Source organism: Schistocerca piceifrons, chromosome 1 (genome assembly GCF_021461385.2).
Source record: "Schistocerca piceifrons isolate TAMUIC-IGC-003096 chromosome 1, iqSchPice1.1, whole genome shotgun sequence".
NCBI classification, from domain to species: domain Eukaryota; kingdom Metazoa; phylum Arthropoda; class Insecta; order Orthoptera; family Acrididae; genus Schistocerca; species Schistocerca piceifrons.
The window spans coordinates 213,574,276-213,598,584 of record NC_060138.1 but is presented as its reverse complement, the minus strand read 5'-3'; the positions used below and the strand labels follow the sequence as shown (position 1 = coordinate 213,598,584).

General features: G+C 43.2%; 1 protein-coding gene across 1 annotated transcript in view; it reads right to left on the bottom strand.

Moving 5' to 3' along the window:
- The window catches only part of LOC124783347 (probable cleavage and polyadenylation specificity factor subunit 2), a 174,496-nt gene that overhangs the window by 85,388 nt on the left and 64,799 nt on the right, over positions 1-24,309 (bottom strand). Inside the window, exon 8 of the mRNA XM_047254014.1 lies at positions 20,677-20,777. Coding sequence (XP_047109970.1) covers positions 20,677-20,777 — 101 coding nt within the window. The remainder of the gene's footprint in view (positions 1-20,676; positions 20,778-24,309) is intronic.

The following is a 24,309-nucleotide window of genomic DNA, read 5'->3' as shown; positions in this document are numbered from 1 at the left end:
TTGACTGTTTCTATGTATGTTTATGAAACAAACCCCAATGAAATTATAGGTAAAATTAAATCATTAAGCAATAAAATGTCAAGTGGTCTTGATGAAGTACCTGATGCCACATTAAAAGCATGCACTCACCACATAGCAAACCCCTTGGCAAACCTTTTCAACCTATCTTTAAAAACTGGTGTATTTCCAGATATTTTTAAAAATAGCAAAAGTTTCACCACAGCTAAAAAAAGGTTCTTCTGAAAAAATATCAAACTACCGACCTGTGTCACAGTTAATTTCTTCTCAAAAATTCCAGAAAAACTCTACTAAGACAGGCTTTTAAGTTTCATAAATCCTCTTACAGTACAATAACATGGTTTTAGAAAGTCTAAATCTACACACACAGCCATTTTCGAATTCTTACACTGCATTTTAAAATCCATTGATCAACATAAATTAGCTGCAGGTATTTTTCTAGATCTATCAAAAGCCTTTGATGTCCTGGACCATAACATTCTGCTCGAAAATTTAGAAAGACGAGGAGTAAGAGGTGTAGCACATAGCTGGTGCACCACAGGGCTCAATCTTAGGTCCACTACTCTTCTTGATTTATATGGATGACTTAGTTGAATATATGAGTACCACAAAAATTATCCTCTATGCCAATGACACCAGCATATTGCTCACTGGATCCAGTCCAGAAGCTTTGCAGTCCACAGCAGAAAGTTCTATGAAAAGACTTTCTGAGTGGTTCACTAAAAACAAACTCATTATAAATACTGAAGAAACAGTGTGTGTCGATTTTCATTTAATTCCTCCAACTAATCAAATGCCTATTCAAGCACAATTAAAAAATGATCCCCTAGAAAATGTAAGTGTCACAAAATGTTAAGGTCTATGGATATAGAAAGACTTAAAAGTGGGACACACATATAAATAACTTGTCTAGAAAACTATCATCTGTGTGCTGTGGCCTAAGAATTTTAAAGGCTACAACAAGCAAAACAACAGTACTGCAGGCATACTATGCACAGTTCCACTCACTAGTCCGATATGGAATCGTTTTCTGGGGATACTCAACTCAAAGTGTAAAGGTTTTTAGAGTGCAAAAAAGAGCTCTAGGAATAATTTGTGGCTTTAAAAAGATGGAGTCCTGTCAATCCCATTTTACTGAGCTTGGCGTTCTAAATGTTCCAAGTTTATTCATTTATGAAACTATCTTGTTCACTAGGGACTACCGCCTGAAAACAGGCAAACTGCTACAGAACAAAAATGTACACAACTATAGTACCAGAGGGAAATCAAATATACATAAAAAATATCACAGAACAACCACCTATCAGAGGGGCATAATTAACATTGGTGTAATACTACACAATAAGATACCAGAGGAAATAAAAAATGCTACTCATCAAATATTTAAAGCCAAACTAAAGGCATTTAGAATAAAGCACTGTTTCTATTTTGTCCGAGAATTTCTGAGTACGTAACAAAATTAATTGTAATAGGTATCTATTTTTAATTTGCCTACTATTTTGCTAATCTATGTATTATTGTAACATATCAATTGCACAATTTGTGCTGTATGATAAAACTGGGCCAATAAAAAAATCAAATCAAATCAAATATGAGCTGGCTGACTCCAACTGTGACTCTGATATGATAGTCATACCATACTACTATTTCTGGTTTTTTTCCCCTGCATTTTGTGAAGTGCAAAATTTTACATTTTTAAACATTTAAAGTGAGTTGCTAATCTATGCACCACTTTGAAATCTTATCAAGATCTGACTGAATATTTATGTAGCTTCTATCAGAAAATACTTCATTGTAGATAATCTGCATCTGCAAAAGTCAGAGGTCATTGTCCACAAGGTCATTAATATACAACATGAACAGCAAGGGTCCCACGTACACTTCCGTGAGACACAACCAAAGTTACTTCTAAAACTGACGATGACTCCATCCAAGATAAAACACTGAATCCTCCCTGCCAAAAAGTCCTCAACCCAGTCAAAAAGTCACTTGATACCCCATATGATTGAACTTTTGACAATAAGCATGGTGTGGAGCTGGGAAAAATGCTTTTTTGAAATAAAGAAAAACAGTACATCTACCTAACTGTCTTGATCCAAAACTTTCAGGATGTCATGTGAAAAATGTGAGTTGGGCTTCATGTGACTGATGTTTTCAGAATCCATGTTGGATAGTTAGGGTGAAGTCATTCCGTTCTTAGTGGATCCATTAATAAGCAATGAAGTATGGTGATGTGAGGGAATCTACAATGAATGGTCACAGTCTGACAACTATTATGTCTTATTAAAGTTAACCAAAGCTGAGAAAATATTAGGTAGTACACAGAAAATCATTTGGATAGAGGTAAAGATAGATTTTTTAAAGAGGAGATAATTTCTTAGTGGATTTGTGAGGCCTGTCCAAAAAGTATCTGACCTTTGGCCAAGAAAAAATATTTCGAATACCTGATGGGGTTGGGACCCCAATCCCATTCACAGTAGGCCCCTTGTGCTTGCACACACTTAGCCCACTGATCCCTCCACTGCTGGAAACACCTCTGGAAGTCTTCTTTGGGAATGGTGTTCAGCTCCGTCATCGTGTTCCGCATTATCTCTTCTCTACTCTCAACACGGGATCCTTTCAGTGGCGTCTTCAATTTTGGAAAAAACCAGAAGTCACAAGGAGCCATGTCTGGAGAGTAGCGAAGTTGGCGAACGGTTATAATTCCATGTTTGGCCAAGAAATTTTGGATCAAGTGGGATGAACGTGCGGGGGCGCTGTCGTGATGCAGTTGCCAGTTTTTCATCGCCCACATGTCTGGTCTTTTGCGCTGAACTGCGTCATGGAGTTGCCGGAGAACATCTTGATAGTACTCCTTTTTAACTGTTAGTCCTTCTGACGTGTATTCGTGATGCACAGTTCCATGGACATCAAAGAAGACAGTCAGCATCACCTTGATTTTGCTTTGCACCTGCCGCACTTTCTTGGCCTTGGAGACTCGGCATGCTTTCATTGCAACGACTGTCTTTTTAATCAAAATATCCACGGGTGTGCTGCTGGTCTATAGTGTCCAACGGGCACAATATTTCGGCGATTATACATGTCGCCATCATCAGGTGAACTGACGGACTGAGCTCCTGTGAACGTGCCGGCACCGAGATCCGTACGCTATAGCTGCCCAGAGGGAACTGGGTTCGGTGGCGGCGGCAGCCGATTTAAATACCTTCTGCCCACGGCGTGCTCCCTCCGCCGTCCGCGCCACGGTTGTGCGGTGGAACAGATTGCGACGGCGTCTCAGATGACCTCGGTGTGATGGCTCTGTCCGCCGTGGTCGTCACAACTATATGTTTGCTTGATTTACTCTTGATTAACCCAATCGCTGGTTCCCAAGCCTTGCTAAGATTATAGCCACAGTCACGGTTTATGAGGTCGTCATTGGTGCGAATTTCGATGGCCTCTCTAACAACGCTGTCCCAGTATCTCGACGTCTGTACCAGAATCCTCGTGCGGTTATACTCCATGGCGTGATTTTCCGACAAACAACGTTCAGCGACCGCCGACTTGCTCGGATACATCAGTCGAGTGTGCCTCTGGTGTTCACGGCATCGATCTTCGACGGTACGCATCGTCTGACCAATATACGACTTGCCACATTGACACGGAATCTGGTACACGCCGGCCTTCCTCAAACCGAGGTCATCTTTGGCACTCCCCACCAGTGCACAAGTTTGATTTGGAGGACAAAACACAGTTCCGACCCGGTGTTTCTTCAGAATGCGGGCGATTTTCCCCGAGAGTGCACCTGTGTATGGAATAAATGCAGTGCCTACCTCCTCCCTCGTGACTTCATCCATCTCGACAGGTTGTGCTGCAGTGGTTGGGCGGAGAGCACGTTGAATGTGCCACTCTGAGTACCCATTTTTTCCGAAACACAGTTCTCAAATGTACCAATTCCTGGAGTAGACTCTCAGCGTCAGAGATAGTGTGCGCCCTATGTACTAGAGTTTTAAGTACCTCATTCCTCTGTGAAGGGTGGTGGCAGCTGTCTGCGTGCAAATACAGATCAGTGTGCGTTGTCTTCAGATACACCCCATGACCTAGGGTGCCGTCAGCCCTTCTCTTGACCAAGACGTCAAGGAAAGGTAATTTACCCTCCGTTTCAGTCTCCATAGTGAATTTGATGTTGGGGTGTATGGAGTTTAGATGTGTAAGGAAGTCAAGGAGGTTATCCATACCATGTGGCCAGATGACGAACGTGTCGTCCACGTAACGGAAAAAGCAAGTAGGTTTCCATACGGATGACGACAGGGCTTCCTCCTCAAAGTTCTCCATGTACAAATTCGCTACCACCGGTGAGAGTGGGCTACCCATGGCGACTCCCTCCGTTTGTTCGTAGTATACTCCATTAAAAAGAAAATACGTGGAAGTCAAGACATGCCTAAAAAGTTCAGTGGTCTTCTCTTCAAATTTCTGACTAATCAATTCTAGTGACTCTCGCAGAGGTACCCTCGTAAACAAGGAAACGACGTCAAAACTCACCATGATATCTGACTCATCCAACCTGAAGCTATCAAGGCGTTTAACAAAATCCACAGAATTACGGATGTGGTAAGGGCATTTACCCACATAAGGACTTAATATTCCCGTCAGGTATTTGGCCAACAAATATGTAGGTGCCCTGATGTTGCTGACAATGGGGCGTAATGGTACCCCCTCCTTGTGAACCTTCGGGAGTCCATATAGTCTAGGCGGTACCGGACCTTGGGGTAACAATTTCTTAGCGTCACCCTCCGGTAAATCTGCGTCCTTGAGAAGCGCCCTCGTCTTGTTCTCCACCTTCTTTGTAGGGTCAACGCTGATCTTCCGGTAGGAATCGTCATTTAGCAGGCTCTGCATCTTATCAGTGTAGTCCTTATGGGAGACAACAACTGTAGCATTGCCTTTGTCAGCCGGTAAGACAACAATTTCAGAGCGCTCCCTCAGATCACGAATGGCCGCCCTCTCTTTACTGCTGGTATTTGACTTCATCGGCTTGGATTTCGTCAACGCACGACAAGTTTCACGACGTATTTCCTCGGCTGATTCTGGCGGAAGTCGAGCTGCAGCCTGTTCAACAGCACTAACAATTTCTGCGACTGGAGTGAACTTGGGAGTGGGAGCGAAGTTGAGACCTTTCTACAAAACCGAGGCCGCATCATCACTCAACACCATGCCACTCAAATTGATGACAGTCTTGCACGGAACCTGCAGAGATGGTTTGTCAAGGAGACGTGAGAACTTAGCTGTTTGATGTCCCGTAGCCTTCTTATGGGCGGAATCAGCTGACACCCAGGTGACACCATCAATCCTATCCCAGGAACAAGAAGTGAACTCACTAGCCAGTTGCAAATGTAGTTTGAGTAATTCCTGTGAGATAAACTCAAGGCCCCAGCAGGTGAATTGCACTCTCTCACATACCAATGCGAGGCTGGCTCGTTTCTTGATTCTCTTAGCTGCTGCAGAATCAATGTGATGCATAACCTTAGCAAAATTTGGAACAACATTCTCGGAACGATATCTCTTTAGAAAGGCAAGAGTACTTAGCAAACGACATCTATGGTGGCGCAACTTTTCAAATTTCTTCATGCTGCGATACAACTCCTCTCCGTAAAGATGTATGATGTGATTCTTGAGTTTCTCCCGGCGTATTTGATAATCAAAGTATCCACGGGTGTGCTGCCGGTCTATAGTGTCCAACGGGCACAATATTTCGGCGATCATACATGTCGCCATCATCAGGTGAACTGACGGACTGAGCTCCTGTGAACGTGCCGGCACGGAGATCCGTACGCTATGGCTGCTCAGAGGAAACTGGGTTCGGTCGCGGCGGCAGCCGATTTAAATACCCTCCGCCCGCGGCGCGCTCCCTCCACCATCCGCGCCACGGTCACGCGGTGGAACAGATTGCGACGGCGTCTGAGATGACGTCGGTAGGCACTGCATTTATTCCATACACAGGCGCACTGTCGTGGAAAATCGCCTGCATTCTGAAGAAACACCGGGTCGGAACTGTGTATTGTCCTCCAAATAAAACTTGTGCACTGGTGGGGAGTGCCAAAGATGACCTCGGTTTGAGGAAGGCCGGCGTGTACCAGATTCCGTGTCAATGTGGCAAGTCGTATATTGGTCAGACGATGCGTACCGTCGAAGATCGATGCCGTGAACACCAGAGGCACACTCGACTGATGTATCCGAGCAAGTCGGCGGTCGCTGAACTTTGTTTGTCGGAAAATCACGCCATGGAGTATAACCGCACGAGGATTCTGGTACAGACGTCGAGATACTGAGACAGCGTTGTTAGAGAGGCCATCGAAATTCGCACCAATGACGACCTCATAAACCGTGACTGTGGCTATAATCTTAGTAAGGCTTGGGAACCAGCGATTGGGTTAATCAAGAGTAAATCGAGCAAACGTATAGTTGTGACGACCACGGCGGACAGAGCCATCACACCGACGTCATCTCAGACGCCGTCGCAATCTGTTCCACCGCGTGACCATGGCGCGGACGGCGGAGGGAGCACGCCGCGGGCGGAGAGTATTTAAATCGGCTGCCGCCGCCACCGAACCCAGTTCCCTCTGGGCAGCCATAGCGTACGGATCTCGGTGCCGGCACGTTCACAGGAGCTCAGTCCGTCAGTTCACCTGATGATGGCAACATGTATGATCGCCGAAATATTGTGCCCGTTGGACACTATAGACTGGCAGCACACCCGTGGATATTTTGGTTATCAAATAAGCCGGGATAGACTGTCTTTTTGTTTCTGGGTCGTACCTGTACACCCACGACTCATCTCCAGTTATCACGGTGTTCAGAAGCCAAGGATCAGTGTTGGTGGTGTCCAGCAGGTCCTGAGCAAGGTCAAAACAGAGGTCTTTTTGTTCCAGTGACAACAACTTTATAACGAATTTCGCAACCACTAGGTGCATGTTCAAATCATCATGCAAAATTGCATGTGCAGAATCTTGACTCACCTCAACCTCTTGGGCAATCTCCCGCACAGTCAAACAACGATCTGCCATCACCAAATTTGGAACCCTCTCAACAACAGCTGCACTCCAAGGAGTTTGGAGCCTGCCAGAACACTGGTCACTCTCCGCTAATGTGCGGCCATTTTTGTGTCGGTTGAACCACTCCTCAATTTGTGTTACACCCATCACATCTTCTCCAAATACCTGCTAAATCTTACAAATTGTTTCAATTTGAGAATCACCAAGCTTTTGACAAAATTTAATGCAGTATCTTTGCTCAACACGTTCAGTCATCTTGAGAGAATCGGTACTCTGACGAACACGTTGTGTAACAACTCACTCAGCGACCAACAGGCAGTGACTGACGCGGTGGAAAGCGGGGACAAACTTCACGCATGCGCATAAAGGTCTCTTCCTTTACTGTGTACAGCAGTGCCGCACTATCGTCTCTATTTTGCACGAGGAAATCAAAGGACAGATACTCTTTAGGCAGACCTCGCATTAACAAGAAATATTAAGTGCATTTTCTCTCAAATGAATGTGCCAGATGAGGGTACATTTTTGCCCGTAAGCACAGATAGTTTTGGAAGCAGAGACTTTAAAATTTCCTGGAATACCATACTCGCCTGACTGCACAAAGTAAATACTGGTGAGATAATAACATACTAACAAAATGAACAGTCTGAAAATAGTTTACGTAAATTCCACCTCAGTTATGTCACCTATAAAAGAAGAAATTGAAAAGCAACTTTAACACCCGTGTAAGGCAGATAAGAATGTATTGTAGCCTGGTTCTAGTCGAGCATGCGACTTGTTTGAAGAAAAGAAACAACTTCCAGCAACTTCCTTATCATACCATGAGATTCCTACAGGCAACGCTAGACCTATAGAGCACAAAACACATTGTTCACCCCATCATTTGCAACTCTAAGTAGAGAAAAATAGTTCATATTTACTAGAAGCAGAAGTACTTCCAGTTCCTGGCTGTCACCTATATCGGTAGCCTCAAGAAAACCAGAAATGGAGAAAAGGTTTATCACATTTGTGTAGGCAGGAGAGCAGTCAATAAGGTCATAAAACCAGATACTTATCCTCTTCAAAGGACTTATGACATTTTGGATCACCAGGGCCAATGCGAATTCTTCACCACATTAGATAGGTCTTCCGAATACTATCAAATGCTTACAGCTATGAAATATTAAGAGAAGACTGTTTTTGTTGGGTTCTCTGGGCATTATGAATACCTAAAGATTGCCTTTGGCCTTCGAAACAGCTCTGCCACATTTTAACATTTTGCAGATATAGTTTCACGTCATTTGAAACTGACTATATGTCAAGCATACCTGGATGACCTAACTGTCTTTTCAAGTACAATGAGAGAACATGCAAAGCAACTAAGAAACATGCTAACTCGTGTTAGTGATACTAATCCACATTTGAAATCAGAGAAATGCAGTTTCACGGAATCAAAAGTACGCTATATAGATTACACAACTTCTACAGATTTTGTAAGACTAGACTTATGGTTACCGGAAGCAGTCACCGATTTTACAGTGCTGGGGAATGTTGAAGGACTGCAATCATTTCTTGGGTTAACGAATCACTATCGTAGTTTTCTGCAGAACTTTGCATTCACCACATAAGGCAAGTAACTGCTCACAAAATTACTTTACAATGTTTATTGAGTTTTTGTTTTGTTTTAGGGTGCAAAAACAACTAGGGTCATATGCGTCCATGTCAAAACTGTAGTACATGAAGACAGAGTGAGTAGTTAAAAATGACTACACGTCAATCCCAAACAACGGGAGACAAGACAGCTAAAAGCAGGGATGTGGAGAAAAGTCTATAAAATGCACCACAGAGAAACAGAGGTCCGTAACTAAAAATTAAATGGCCTTCGCCATATTGCTACGAAGGACAAAAAGTAAAACGCAGTTGACAGCCCACACGTCTTTCACTAAAAAAGCTGATAACTCAGACGGCAAACACAAACGGGAATGTAAATGGTTAAAAAAAATGGGATTCCATCAGGAAATGGTGGACAGTTAAAAGTTGGGTGCAATGTGCACAGAGTGGTGGGGGAGCACCACTTAACAAATGGCAATTGCTAAAAAGGTGGTGCCCAATAGGCAACCTAGTTACAACTACCTCCTCATGGCGGGAGTGCAGAGAGGAGATCATCCAAGCTGCTGGGAGAGGCTTAATAGCACGGAGGTTATTCCCTTGAAGGGAGGACCAGTGGCGATGCTAAAGTGACACCACCTCCTGACAGATGGCAACACACAGGTCATCGGAGGGAAAATAAGAACTAGCGGGCTGAGGTACGAGGACTGCAGCCTTGGCAGCAGCATCGGCAGCCTCGTTTCCTGTCAGATCGACATGACCAGGAACCCACACAAAGATCACAGTGGCTCCATCAAGAGTGAGCAAGTGACTGTTTTTCTGGACTTGTTGCACTAAGCAATGGACAGTGTACAGTGCACAGAGACTTTGAAGGGTGCTGAGAGAATCTGAGCAGATGACGTTATTCAAAAGCCCGTGACGCCAGAAGTACTCTGTGGCCTAATACAGTGCGATGAGCTCTGCTGTAAAAACTGAGAAGTGTGCCAAAAGTCAATACCGAAAAACATCAGTGCCAATGATGAAGACACACCTGACACCACTATCAGTCCGAGAGCCTTCAGTATACAATAGCACTATTCTGAAGTTCCATGGGAAGATCGTGAAACTGAAGGTGACAGAGCGAGGCTGGAATAGCGTCCTTAGGAAGGGAATGAAGGCCAAGGTGAACAGGGGCCGTCACATGAAGTCAAGATGGTGAAGGGTTCACACCCACCGGCAAAGTTGCAGGTAGTGTTAAGTTATGCTGCCAAAGCAAAAGCAAAAAAGTGAACTCTAGGAGGTAACAGCAAAGAGGGACATGCTCCTTACTGGTGATCAAAGGAGTCACTGAAGAGGAGGAATAGGGTGGGTGGCCATACAAGGCAGACAAACGACACGCATATCTGCTGAGTAGAAAGTCACTGCAACAGGAAGGACAGCAGTAGTTCAGCAGCTTCTGCATACAGACTCACAATTGGGCTAGTGTGAAAGATGCCAGTGGTCAAACAGATACCACATAAAAGGGATGAAAGTGCAGACACATAAACAAAGGACCTGTAGTCTAGTTTTGAATGGGCAAGGGGCTGCTAAAAATGGAGGAGGGTGGTTCACTCTGCACCCCAGGAAGTACCACTTAGGACATGTAGGACACTGAGGGACTGCGTACAGTGGGCTGCCATATAAAGACGTGAGAGGCCCAAGAAAGTTTCTCAATGAGTGGGAGCCCCAAGAATTTTGTAGTTTCTATGAACGGAAGAGCAACAGGCCCAAGATATAAACATTGTGGGAGAAACCAATTGTGCCACCAGAAATTCATACAAACGGTTTTGTCAGTGGAAAAAAAAGCCATTGTCAATGCTCCATGAATAAAGACAATCAAGACACCGCTGAAGACACCGTTTGATGGACAGGTCCGAGGAGAACTGCAATAGATGGTAAAATCATCAACAGAAAGGGAGCCAGAGATGCCCAGCAGGAGACAGGCCCCCTGGGTTAATGGCAATAGCAAAGAGGACGACATTCATGACTGAACCTTGAGGCACACCATTTTCCTGGACAAAGGTGGCCAACAAGCCAGAACCCACACAGACCTTGGAAACTCAGTCTTTTAAAAATTCCTCAAGGAAACGGGGCAGGCGGCCACGGAAGCCCCACATGTAGAGAGCACAGAGGATACCAGTCCACCAGCAGGTGTCGTAAGCTTTCCCCAAATCGAGAAACACGGTCACTGTCTGGGATTTCCACAGAAAACCACTCATGACATGGGTGGACAAAGTGACGACATGGTCAACTGTAGAATGGTGAGTCGAAATCCACACTGTGCAGTGGTTAGTAAATTGCGAGACTTCAGCCACCATACCAACCGGACATGGATCATACGCTCCATCACCTTGCAAACACAATTGGTGAGAGAAATGGGGTGGTAGCCAGAAGGAAGGTGTTTGTCCTTACCGGGCTTAGGTATTGCTACGACAGGGGATTCATGACAGTGTCTGGGAAACTTGCCCTCTGCCCAAATTCAGCTGTACGTATTAAGCAGTAAGTGCATGCCCGCAAGAGAAAGGTGCTGCAACATCTGAATGTGGACAGCGTCTGGCCCAGGAGTGGAGGATCGGGATGAAGTGAGAGCATGATATAGCTCCCTCATAATAAAGACTGCATTGTAACACTCACCCTTCTGAGAGGAGAAGAGCATTGCCCGAGCTTCCTCCGTTCGTTTCTGATGGAGGAAGGCAGGGTGATAGTGGGAAGAGCTCGAAATTTCCATAAAATGTCAGCCCAAGGTGTTGGAGATGACATCATCTGCTACTGTCAGGCCGGAAATTGGGGAGTGGATCTTGGTCCCAGAAAGCCGTTGGAACTATTAAAAGAACTAGTGAGTGAAATCCAGCTAGCTTTTTGCTATTTTGAAGAATGCAGCGACACTGTGCTCGCATTTGTTTAAAATGAACACAGTTTGCCATCATAGGATGACAGTTAAAAAAGCGAAGAGCACACCTCTGCACATTAATCGCGTTGCAGCGCACCTCAGTCCACCAAGGGACTGTGACACAGCATGGTGAAGAGGAATGAACGTTCTGCAGCAGCAAGGATAATGTTTGCAAGATATTCCTTCTGGTCATCACAACTGGGGAAATCTTGTTCGTCGAAGGTTGTCAGGGAGGAATAAAGCCTCCAGTCGGCCGTAGTAAGCCGCCATCTGGCTGTACACACAGGTGGGGTAGGAGTCAGCAAAGGGATAGCATACAGGAAATGGTCACTCAAGTGGGTATCAGGAAGAACAGACCACTCGAGATAATGGGCAACCTGGGCAGTGCAGAAGAATAGATCCAAATTGGGACAAGTGTGCGTGGAGTTGGAAAGGAACGTAGGTGCTACTATGTTAAGGCAGAAAACCTTAAGTTGATTAAGAAGGTCAGCCAAGGAGGTGCCTCTCGGACAGGATGTGGAAGAACCCCAAAGGGGATGCTGTGCATTAAAGTCACCGAGCAGCAGAAAAGGGTAACACTGCTGCTCAATAAGCAGTAGGAAGTCTCCCCTGATGACATCAAATAGTGGAAGGTTATACAAGGGGCATTTGAAAAGTCCGTGCAAAATCCGAGAGATGGCACAACCGGCGTGTATTCAGGTCATGTTTAGTTAGTAGCATCTTTGGAAAGAACGCACACCAAGTTTAAGCCACATTGGTCTATTTCTTTGTGTTTGGCATTCATGCGAATCAAAGAAGTCGAGTGATTGTCAAAAAATTGACGAAAAAGAATTTCGTGTGGTGATTAAACATTACTTTATGAAAGGTAAAACACCTCAGGAGACTAAAGAGAAGCTTGATAAACATTACGGTGACCCTGCACCTTCAATTAGAACAGTTTATAAGTGGTTTCAAATTTTTGGAGTGGCCATATGGGCACAAGTGATGCTGAATGTTCTAAACGTCCTGTGGAGGTTACGACTCCACAAGTCATTCATAAGATCCATGATATGGTGATGGATGACAGAAGAGTTAAGGTGCTTGAGATTGCTAGCGCTGTGCACATCTTGAATGAATGGGTACATAATATTGTGCATAAACATTTGGACATTAGAAAGCTACCCGCAAGACAGGTTCCGCAATTGCTGACGCTTGAAAAAAAAACGGAATCTTGTGAAGTGTTGCAAGGATGGTTTGCAGCTATTCAGGAATAATCCGCAGGACTTTAAGTGTCGTTTTGTCACTGCGGATGAAACGCGGATACATTACTACACTCCTGAGACCAAACAACAATCTGAACAATGGGCGTTACCAAGGGAGAATATGCACCAAAAAAGGCGAAGACCATTCCTTCGGCTGGAAAGTTTATGGCACCTGTCTTTTCGGATTCGCAAAGGATAATCCTCATCGACTCATCTGCAAGAGGGTAAAACTATTACAGGTGCATAGTGTTCATTGTTATTGGACCATTTGAAAACCGAGCTGCAAGAAAAACACCGGCAATTAGCCCGCAAAAAGTCCTTTTCCATCACGACAATGCACCAGCACACGCCTCAGCAGTTGTGGTCGCAATATTAATGGAAATAGGATTCCAACTCATTTCACGTCTCCCCTATTCTCCACAGTTGGCTGCCTTGGACTACTATTTATTCCCCAATTTGAAGAAATGGCTAGCAGGACAAAGACTTTATTCAAATGAGGAGGTGATTGCAGCAACTAATAGCTATTTTGCAGACTTGGACAATTCCTATTATTCGGAAGGGATCAACAAATTAGAACAGTGTTGGATGAAGTGTATAAGTCTAAAAGGTGACTATGTCGAAAAATAAAAAAGTTTACCCCAAACATGTAAGTAGTTTTTATTTTTGCAAGGAATTTCCAAACACCCCTCGTAAATGGCACAAAGGGAGAAGGCCAAGTGAGGAAGGAAAAGGCAAACTGTAACAGCTTGAAGACGTGTAGTCAGGGAGATGGGTTGACTATGAACGTCATCTCATATGAGCATCTCATGGAGAAGATCAAAACGGACGGGGAAGAAATGTGAAAGTTCAAAGTGATCGTGAAGACACAGTTTTGTTTCCTGAAGGCAGAGTAGGCCACGAACATTCCATTGGAGGAGAATCATGATGAGGAAAAAATGAAAGGGTGTCACCTCGGCAGCTGCCGAGTGCCACCCTGCGGAGACTCGCTGCTACTGGGCAGAGGGGCAGGAGGATCCTGCTCCATGAGGACCACAGAAGCATCGGCTTTCTTGTAATGCCAACATGCAGAGTCCAATGCAGAAAAACAGTTGGTGGCGCACACCAACGAAATGGAGACAAGTCGGGCGAAGGTATCACGTGGCGACACCGTCGAGGAGGATCTTCGAGTCGGCAAAGGAGAAGACCATTTGCCATTGTTGGACTTCGAGTCTTTCTGGTTGGCAGAGGAAGACTCAGGTGCTGGTTGGCTGGAGTGACATAGGAAGTCTTCACAGGAGTATTATTTCTGTCCTTTCCAGCTTGCCGGTTGTGTACTTGGTGTCTTTGCCCCATGAGGCGAGAGTTTGATGGCTTGTTGCACAGCTGGATGAGGGGACAGTGAAGCTACCATGACACTGGATGATTTCACAACCCGAGAACTTAAATTGAGGTTGAATATCTGCATGGCCACATCCTTCATGGAGTGAGATGTAGCAAGAACAGTACTATAAGTGCCATATGGTAGAACACAGGGTTTGCGACTAGCCAATAACTTGTGGGCGATCAGGTAAGGAAATTTTTCCTTTACCCGGATCCCTTGGACAGCCCACTCATCAAGATACATGGGACAATCTCAAGAGGAGGCGGCACGGTTGCCACTGCAGTTGATGCAGCGGGGAGAAGGAGGCGGACAACTGCCCTCATACGCATCCCTACCAGAGGTGACACATTTGTCCAGGTATCAACAGGACACTTGAGAGTGGTTGAAACGATGACACTGGTAGCAGTGCATCGGTTCAGAATGTACAATTGGTCTGTGATAACTTCACAGCCTGCTTTTATCTTGGATGAAAGCACCACTCTTATCAAAGGTGAGAAAAAGAGTGTGTACAGAACAGGGAATCAGTGATCATAAGGCCGTTGCAGCATCCCTGAATATGGAAGTTAATAGGAATATAAAAAAAGGGAGGAAGGTTTATCTGTTTAGCAAGAGTAATAGAAGGCAGATTTCAGACTACCTAACAGATCAAAACGAAAATTTCTGTTCCGACACTGACAATGTTGAGTGTTTATGGAAAAAGTTCAAGGCAATCGTAAAATGCGTTTTAGACAGGTACGTGCCGAGTAAAACTGTGAGGGACGGGAAAAACCCACCGTGGTACAACAACAAAGTTAGGAAACTACTGCGAAAGCAAAGAGAGCTCCACTCCAAGTTTAAACGCAGCCAAAACCTCTCAGACAAACTGAAGCTAAACGATGTCAAAGTTAGCGTAAGGAGGGCTATGCGTGAAGCGTTCATTGAATTCGAAAGTAAAATTCTATGTACCGACTTGACAGAAAATCCTAGGAAGTTCTGGTCTTACGTTAAATCAGTAAGTGGCTCGAAACAGCATATCCAGACACTACGGGATGATGATGGCATTGAAACAGAGGATGACACGCGTAAAGCTGAAATACTAAACACCTTTTTCCAAAGCTGTTTCACAGAGGAAGACCGCACTGCAGTTCCATCTCTAAATCCTCGCACAAACGAAAAAATGGCTGACATCGAAATAAGTGTCCAAGGAATAGAAAAGCAACTGGAATCACTCAACAGAGGAAAGTCCACTGGACCTGACGGGATACCAATTCGATTCTACACAGAGTACGCGAAAGAACTTGCCCCCCTTCTAACAGCCGTGTACCGCAAGTCTCTAGAGGAACGGAGGGTTCCAAATGATTGGAAAAGAGCACAGATAGTCCCAGTCTTCAAGAAGGGTCGTCGAGCAGATGCGCAAAACTATAGACCTATATCTCTTACGTCGATCTCTTGTAGAATTTTAGAACATGTTTTTTGCTCGCGTATCATGTCATTTCTGGAAACCCAGAATCTACTATGTAGGAATCAACATGGATTCCGGAAACAGCGATCGTGTGAGACCCAACTCGCCTTATTTGTTCATGAGACCCAGAAAATATTAGATACAGGCTCCCAGGTAGATGCTATTTTTCTTGACTTCCGGAAGGCGTTCGATACAGTTCCGCACTGTCGCCTGATAAACAAAGTAAGAGCCTACGGAATATCAGACCAGCTGTGTGGCTGGATTGAAGAGTTTTTAGCAAACAGAACACAGCATGTTGTTATCAATGGAGAGACGTCTACAGACGTTAAAGTAACCTCTGGCGTGCCACAGGGGAGTGTTATGGGACCATTGCTTTTCACAATATATATAAATGACTTAGTAGATAGTGTCGGAAGTTCCATGCGGCTTTTCGCGGATGATGCTGTAGTATACAGAGAAGTTGCTGCATTAGAAAATTGTAGCGAAATACAGGAAGATCTGCAGCGGATAGGCACTTGGTGCAGGGAGTGGCAACTGACCCTTAACATAGACAAATGTAATATATTGCGAATACATAGAAAGAAGGATCCTTTATTGTATGATTATATGATAGCGGAACAAACACTGGTAGCAGTTACTTCTGTAAAATATCTGGGAGTATGCGTACGGAACGATTTGAAGTGGAATGATCATATAAAACTAATTGTTGGTAAGGCGGGTACCAGGTTGAGATTCATTGGGAGAGTGCTTAGAAAATGTAGTCCATCAACAAAGGAGGTGGCTTACAAAACACTCGTTCGACCTATACTTGAGTGTTGCTCATCAGTGTGGGATCCGTACCAGGTCGGGTTGACGGAGGAGATAGAGAAGATCCAAAGAAGAGCGGCGCGTTTCGTCACTGGGTTATTTGGTAACCGTGATAGCGTTACGGAGATGTTTAATAAACTCAAGTGGCAGACTCTGCAAGAGAGGCGCTCTGCATCGCGGTGTAGCTTGCTCGCCAGGTTTCGAGAGGGTGCGTTTCTGGATGAGGTATCGAATATATTGCTTCCCCCTACTTATACTTCCCGAGGAGATCACGAATGTAAAATTAGAGAGATTAGAGCGCGCACGGAGGCTTTCAGACAGTCGTTCTTCCCGCGAACCATACGCGACTGGAACAGGAAAGGGAGGTAATGACAGTGGCACGCAAAGTGCCCTCCGCCACACACCGTTGGGTGGCTTGCGGAGTATCAATGTAGATGTAGATGTAGATGTAGATTAAGGAGGCATCTACCTTTTACATCACCCAATGGACGGCAATGACATGTTTGGATTTCAGCCCGTCAGACCATCGAGCAGCCGAGTGTAAATAACACCATGGGAAGAATTCAGAGTTTTATGAGCCTCGACATGAACAGGATAGTCGCGGAGAAGCGAAGTGGCAAGAAGTTGTTGAGCTTGAGGATCATAAGTAGTTTCCAAAAGCAAAGTGCCATTCTGTAAATGAGAGCAGGATTTCTCAGGGCTGGCAATTGCATCAACACCTTTCTGAATAATAAATAGATTTACCATTGCAAAGGACTGTCTTCAGCACGTGAAACCACAAGGAACCGTGAAGGGTCTTTGAATCTTTAGCCTCATTCTGTTTGCGTTTTGTGGAGATTGCTTGTGAAGATGATTGGTTCACTGTGAGAAAATCCCCCATGATTGCCAATATCTCCGATGGCACACACTTTCCCAACAGGGGGGCCCCTTCACAAGGGGGCGCACCCACCTCACGTGATTGTTCAAACCTCAAGTCACACCTCCCGAACACCTCACAGAGGAATCAATTGGAGTGACCAAAGATTCTAAATTAATACAAGGATTGTTCAGAAAGTAATGTACCACATTTTGTCTCTTAAATAATTATTTACTGAACACAATTAAATGTACACACAAGCCGTGCAGTCTGAAGCACCATGTCACGGATTGCAAGGCCCCTCCCGTCGGAGGTTTGAGTCCTCCCTCAGGCCTGGGTGTGTGTGTTGTTCTTAGCTAAAGTTAGTTTAAGTAGTGCGTGAGTCTAGGGACCGATGACCTGAGCAGTTTGGTCCCTTAGGAACTCACAAACATTTGAACATTTTTTTTGTACACACAAGAAAATGATGATGTTTCTTCTATGCTCCCTATTTTTCAATCTCATCTCCTTCTCATTCTATGGCCTTCCTCCAGTGATGCACGAGGGTGTGTAAGCCCTATTGCTACCATTTCCTGTTCTGGTCTTGAAGTCACCCACTGTGCGAATCCCCTTTTCATTTTCCTCAAAATGTCTTCCATAAATAGCATCCTTTAATGGCCCAAATAAGTGGAAGCCTGTGGGAGGCATTTCTGTGTGGAAAAGATAACACTGTCCAGTCCTCTATAGTGATGTGTTTCAAAGTCCTCGAACTTGTGAGAGACCAAGCGTTAACATGTTGAATCAAACAATCAGATGGGTTGTTATGGCACAGAAGTAGCTGGAAGCACCGCTTGAGTTTAGTTAATGTGTTCACATAGGCTTCAGAATTAATGGTGGTCCCACTTGGCATTACATCAATGAGTATAAGAGCCTCAGAGTCTCAAAACACAGTTATCATGACTTTAATGTGGAAGCAGTTGCTTGGAATTTTTTCTTCTGTGGAGAGCGAGGATGACACTATTCTATCAAGTGTCAATTTGTTTAAGGCTGAAAATGCTGAACCTAAGTTCCATCAGCTGCCACAACCTGAGAAAAGGAGGCTTCCCCTTCAGCTTCAAAATGTTGCAGCAACTCAGAAGAAAAGTTTTATTTCAGAGATTTGTGTTCCACAGTAAGACAGTGCAGAATTCACCATGTACACACTTCTGAGTAATCACGAGCGTGGATGACAGCATCCATGCTTTCTTTGCAGAGTCATTATGCATCAGTTCTTGTGAATGAGCACATAAGCAAGCTGCACCTTGTCATGTGTAACAGTTGTTGATGGCCTCACCAAAAGCTGCTAATCTTGGAGCTATACCGAATCACCTTCTTGTAATTGCCTCATCCTCTTGCCCAGTGACTAACCGTACTTCTGTCAACTGCAGATGCTCCATAAACTGCACACAAATGTTTGTGAGTGTTGCTAACAGTTTCTTGCTACACATTGGGAAATTTTCACATTAGTACCATTGTTATTGGTTGAAAAAAAAAAAGTGGTGCATTGCTTTCTAACTGATCCCCATATTTTGGAAATACTGAGTTTCCTTCGTATTGTAAACAATATTTTAATTATATTCTCAACTTTAACATAAACTGTCATCTCTTTATGTTTCTACTGACTTGTGTAGAGTTTTGTGAACATCTCATGTGTGATGTTTAAACTTGGTGTTCTGACTGCCCACACAAAATGGTTCAAATGGCTCTGAGCACTATGGGACTTAACTGCTGAGGTCATCAGTTCCCTAGAACTTAGAACTACTTAAACCTAACTAACCTAAGGACATCACACACATCTATGCCCGAGGCAGGATTCGAACCTGCGACCGCAGCGGTCGCGCGGTATCAAACTGTAGCGCCTAGAACCGCTCGGCCACTTCGGCCGGCTACTGCCCACACAACATACCATAGTTTGTTATAGAGCCTATTGGACCTGTTTTAACAGGGGAGACAGACAACGCTTTAGAAAACAAACTGATTTATGGGAATGAATTGATAAATGCAAATACAGAGAAATAAAATCTGTGCAAAGTTCTGCACAGTGATTTAAGTGCACAAAAAAATGGTTCAAATGGCTCTGAGCTCTATGGGACTTAACTTCTGAGGTCATCAGTCCCCTACAACTTAGAACTACTTAAACCTAACTAACCTAAGGACATCACACACATCCATGCCCGAAGCAGGATTCAAACCTGCGACCGCAGCGGTCGCGCGGTTCCAAACTGAAGTGCCTAGAATCGCTCGGCCACACCGGCTTAAGTGCACACTAAATATCCAAAGGCCTACAGCTTGAAACACAGACAGATTTTTATATTTTTATCTGTCACATACACATTTTGTATTCACTGAAAATTTAATAAGTGTCCATAATTGTCACAATGTTACCCCTACTGATGTGAATTTTTATTTTTAATAATCATGTCTTTTGACTGTGTAATTTGTATCCGGTGAATTTTGTTTCATCTTCTCCTTGTCTTAGGTCCTTTTTCATTCTAGGGAACAGGAACAAGACACACAGAGTGAGGGCAGTGGAGGGGGCGTGCACTGAGAGGGGAGGGGAGAAACTGTATATGCTGTTGGTGCAAAATCATTATTTTGTTTTTGGTAAAAACTGGCTAACAATACCATGCGACAGAAAGAATTATCGTGGTGAAAGAGTTAATCCTTTGAGCACTACAAAGTAGGCTTTTTTCCTTCAGTGTCTCACTGTTGATTTTAGTATTTGAAGGCAGTAATGCTTGACAACTGAGGTGGCATGAAAAACAAATTCACGATTGACTATCCCTTTCTTAATGAGAGGAAACACAGTTTTGCTAACTTCAGTCATGGTTATGAAGTCGCCTCAACACTCCCCAATAAATGCTGAAGAACAACATGGTATCTGCAGCTGATTCCCTAACAAGAGCTCAATGATACCTCAATGTTTATTGTCGCTTCAATAACAGCGGAATTATCATCAACTGGGTAAACCTATCACTACTGCTGTCCACCTGCTGTAAAGAAATTCTTGTTGATATTGGAGCCCCCTCTTATTCTCTAGAAGCCACTCTGTATATTGCACAGGCTTAGATAAAAGCACTATCTATTAGTCATAAATTAAATAATTGAAGATAATTTTACCAGTACATACTCCACAGAAAAATGAATGTAATGATTTGTTCCATATATGCTAATTAGAATTTAGTTTTTTGCTACAAGATTAATAGTAATTCATAATCTTCCTGAAGCCAATTTATAAAACCACACAAAACAACACAGACAGCTCAAGCAGTTAAAAATTATGCAATACAATGGAAAAAGGTAAGATACGACTTCCTGGTTGCTCGACATTTTCCTTTAATTATTCATCTACTTATGGGCAACACTACTTCTGCGTAATTAACAAAGATTTCTAAAAATAGGCACAGTATTTTACCTATTGGTCAAAATGATGCTGTTAAGAGGATTAGAACACCATTGCAAGAAAAGTTCACGTGAGAAACCACATTCCATGTCAGGAGAGCTGGCCAGAACAACCTGCAAATAACAAAACCATCATATATTAAAGACAATGTCCACCATTTTGGTAGATTCCACAGAAATTATTGTGACCATAATTCCATAATAATGAGACATGCATCTGATTTGACAGATTTTATATAGTTTTCTTTTTATCATCATACAATGATCAAGCAGTCTTTCCATGCAACCAACATAAAAATATAAAAGAGGGCGATCAAAAAATTCTCATCTTACGGCACTGCTGTACCATACATGCAATGCATTGTGATTCTGACAGAGGTATACAAGCACTAACATATACGAAAAGAATTAATGTGGCATCTGTGTCTTTCCAATTTTTGTGTGTGTGTGTGTGTGTGTGTGTGTGTGTGTGTGTGTGTGTGCGCGCGCGCGCCCACACGCGCAGTAAATGCAAAAGCACGAACTATGGCGATGTTATTTTCAAACACATAAAAACGGGACTACTGTGCTGTCACTCTTTTCTTAGCTGCTAAAGAGCAGACAGTGGTAGATATCTGTATGTTTACGGTGATTTTGCCTGATTGACATACCAATTCTGGACTGTAAGGACTTTGAATGGAAAGTTTTTGATCACCCCTTATAATTTCTCAGAGTAAAATGAGAAAAGTAACTATTAATTGCTAGATAAATGATGAATAGTTTACTGACGTATGATATAGATAACAAACTAGAAATAGCTTACTAGTTTTAGTTTTCACTTGCATAATTTTTGCCATTACTTTATCTTGCATCATATAAACTCCTGTTTACTTTGCATGCCTGTCCTCTACATTTTAGAAACAATCTAGTTTCTTCTCCATTTGATTTCCATATGGAACATTTTATTTTTGTGCCCTCTTGTAATACATTTCGTCTCCAACCAAATCCATCATAATTCTTGCTATTACTACCTCAATTTCAGAAAAGAGCTCAGGCAGGGACTGAATAAGAGAGGACGGAAGTGGGGCGGGAAGAAGACAGGGATCAGTGATAGGGAAAGGGATAGGGAGATAGAGAGATAGAGAGAGAGAGAGAGAGAGAGAGAGAGAGAATGGAGGGAGGAAGACAAGGGAGAGGACGTAGGTAATTCAAAACTTAAATTATTTTCTGATTTGTTATGTATAATATCCAGCCACTAAAATTACGTGGAGACCAACTCCAAGAGTGGCAAACATATTACCTGTGTAGCATGTACTTCCACTTTCAGATGGCATGACTTCAAGAGTAATAAGTGCGTCTAGGTGGGGGAGAGGGTGACTGTTGGCCCTATACAGTAAGTGTGGCAAAAGAGGGGAGGGGGGTGCCTGTTGGCATTTGACAGGAAATAAATATCCTACCTGACAGGTGGTTGGGAGTTTGTATCTCATTACAGAAGCCTCATTCGCCAACTCTCCAATACCACTGTTACCTCGCTTTCTGGACTTCGACTATTTGTATGTGTTTTGCAGTTTAGCCCTTTGAGCTCTATGGTTTCTGTCTTTTTCACATGAAACCACCAATGCTACTGCAAAACAGAGACTTCTAGTGGTACACTGAGGTAATTCTGCAAAAGTAGTTATTGTAGAAGTCACTTATAGCATTCAAAGCAACAGCCAGCACAGAGATTGTGCTACATGATTGTAGAAGATTCTGACATGTGTTTTTCTTATAAGTAAGTATATCCAAGTTATTGTAACATAAATTTGAGTTTGCACTACTACTTTTATGAGTATTATCGAAATGAAACCACTGGATCACATGACACAAAATTTTTAAGTTTTAGGCCCATTTTTGCTTGTTATATAAGACTACAATTTCTTTTAGGCATTATGAGTTCATGCAAGTTGGGATGTGAGATTCTGTCTTGGAAAAATGTGAATTTGCCTTCAAATGTAACAGATGAAATGATGGGTGGTTGAAAACTGTATGTCCCAGTGGTTCCAAAGTGAACCAAATCCTTACAACAACTGATTATTTACTTTTTGCAAATTCTTTTTGTACTCATTGCTTACTATGATAGTAAAGGTTAATTATGTGAAAAATTTTAAAATTACATATTTTTTCATGTTGGTGGGACTCAAAAGGTTCCTGTTCATTCGTACAAATTTTAGGCCATGTTACTTGCAGTCACAACATGTGCTTTCCATGTTTTTTCAGCTATCAACTTCAGTGTCAATCTTGATATCAACACACTATGGGGATCAAACGTGTGACCTGTGTAGTTTCTATTAACCTAAAACACAAAATTATGTATTTCTTCCTGTTTCTCAGGTCCCACGGTAAGGACAACTTCATACATAGCAACATAGTCGGAAGAAACAGCCAAATATTTGTGACAACAAAATTCACAGCTGTGCTATTATAGCGACAACGAATAAAAATAGTGACACTACAGGGTTAGTAAGCAAAAGAGATGGAAAAGTAAACAGTCTGAAAATTAATGTGATATTCTTAAATTACTCAATGCATACTACCAAAGAAAAATCTCACCTGGTAACCTACAGAAACCTAAAAAATGTTAACCATGACATTCTTCAAAAGGATTGCTCAGACATGCCTTGGCATGACATAAGCAATGAACCGACTTTAGACGGAAAAATTCGGGAATTATGTCGCAAAATTATTGCACTGTATGATAAACATGCTCCTCAACACACTGTCAAGGTAAAGAGAGCTCCCGCTCTGTGGCTCACCACTGCATTACGCCAGTTAATGAATAAACGTGATGCTGCACATAGGGCCTTCAAGCGTAACCCAACTCCCGAGGCATACGAAGCTTATAGGAAACTCCGAAACAGAACCAAGCAAAGCGTGAGGAATGCCACAATCAGACATGCCCGCTCTGTTGTATGCGGCATATCAAAACCTGCTGCACTGTGGAAAAAACTGCGCAGTTTCGGTATAGGGAAGCGAAGATCTGATGCTGTTTATCAAGCGTCTACAGAAGAATTAAACGATTTCTTCTCAACAGTTGTAAATTGCCACGCAGCGACAAATTACCAGCCCAAAGATATTAATCTCTCGAGAGACAAGTTTTTCCTAAAACATATCACTACCGGCACAGTACACAAGGCAATTATGAGAATCTCTTCTGAGGCAGTAGGAAATGATGGAATGTGGCATGATTAAGAACGTCGTAGACACTATTATTCCAGTTATCACAGACATCTTCAACCTGTCTCTTGTCAGTAGTACATATCCTACTGAGTGGAAGCAAAGTTTAATTCAACCTATACCCAAGATTGACAACCCTAAGTCGCCAGGTGACTACAGGCCGATCAGCATACTACCTGCAATATCTAAAGCCCTAGAATACATCGTCCATGAACAGCTGACGGATCACCTCAAAACTCATAACATCCATGACAAATATCAGTCAGGCTTTCGAAAGCACCACAGTACAGCAACTGCATTAATCAAAGTAACTGCTATGGATAGACATGAAGCTACCATCCTGCTTGACTTTAGCAAGGCTTTTGATACAGTTGACTTTGATATATTACTAATTAAAATGAAACAGCTGAATTTCTCAAACAGCGCAATACACTGGTTCGACAGCTACCTCAAA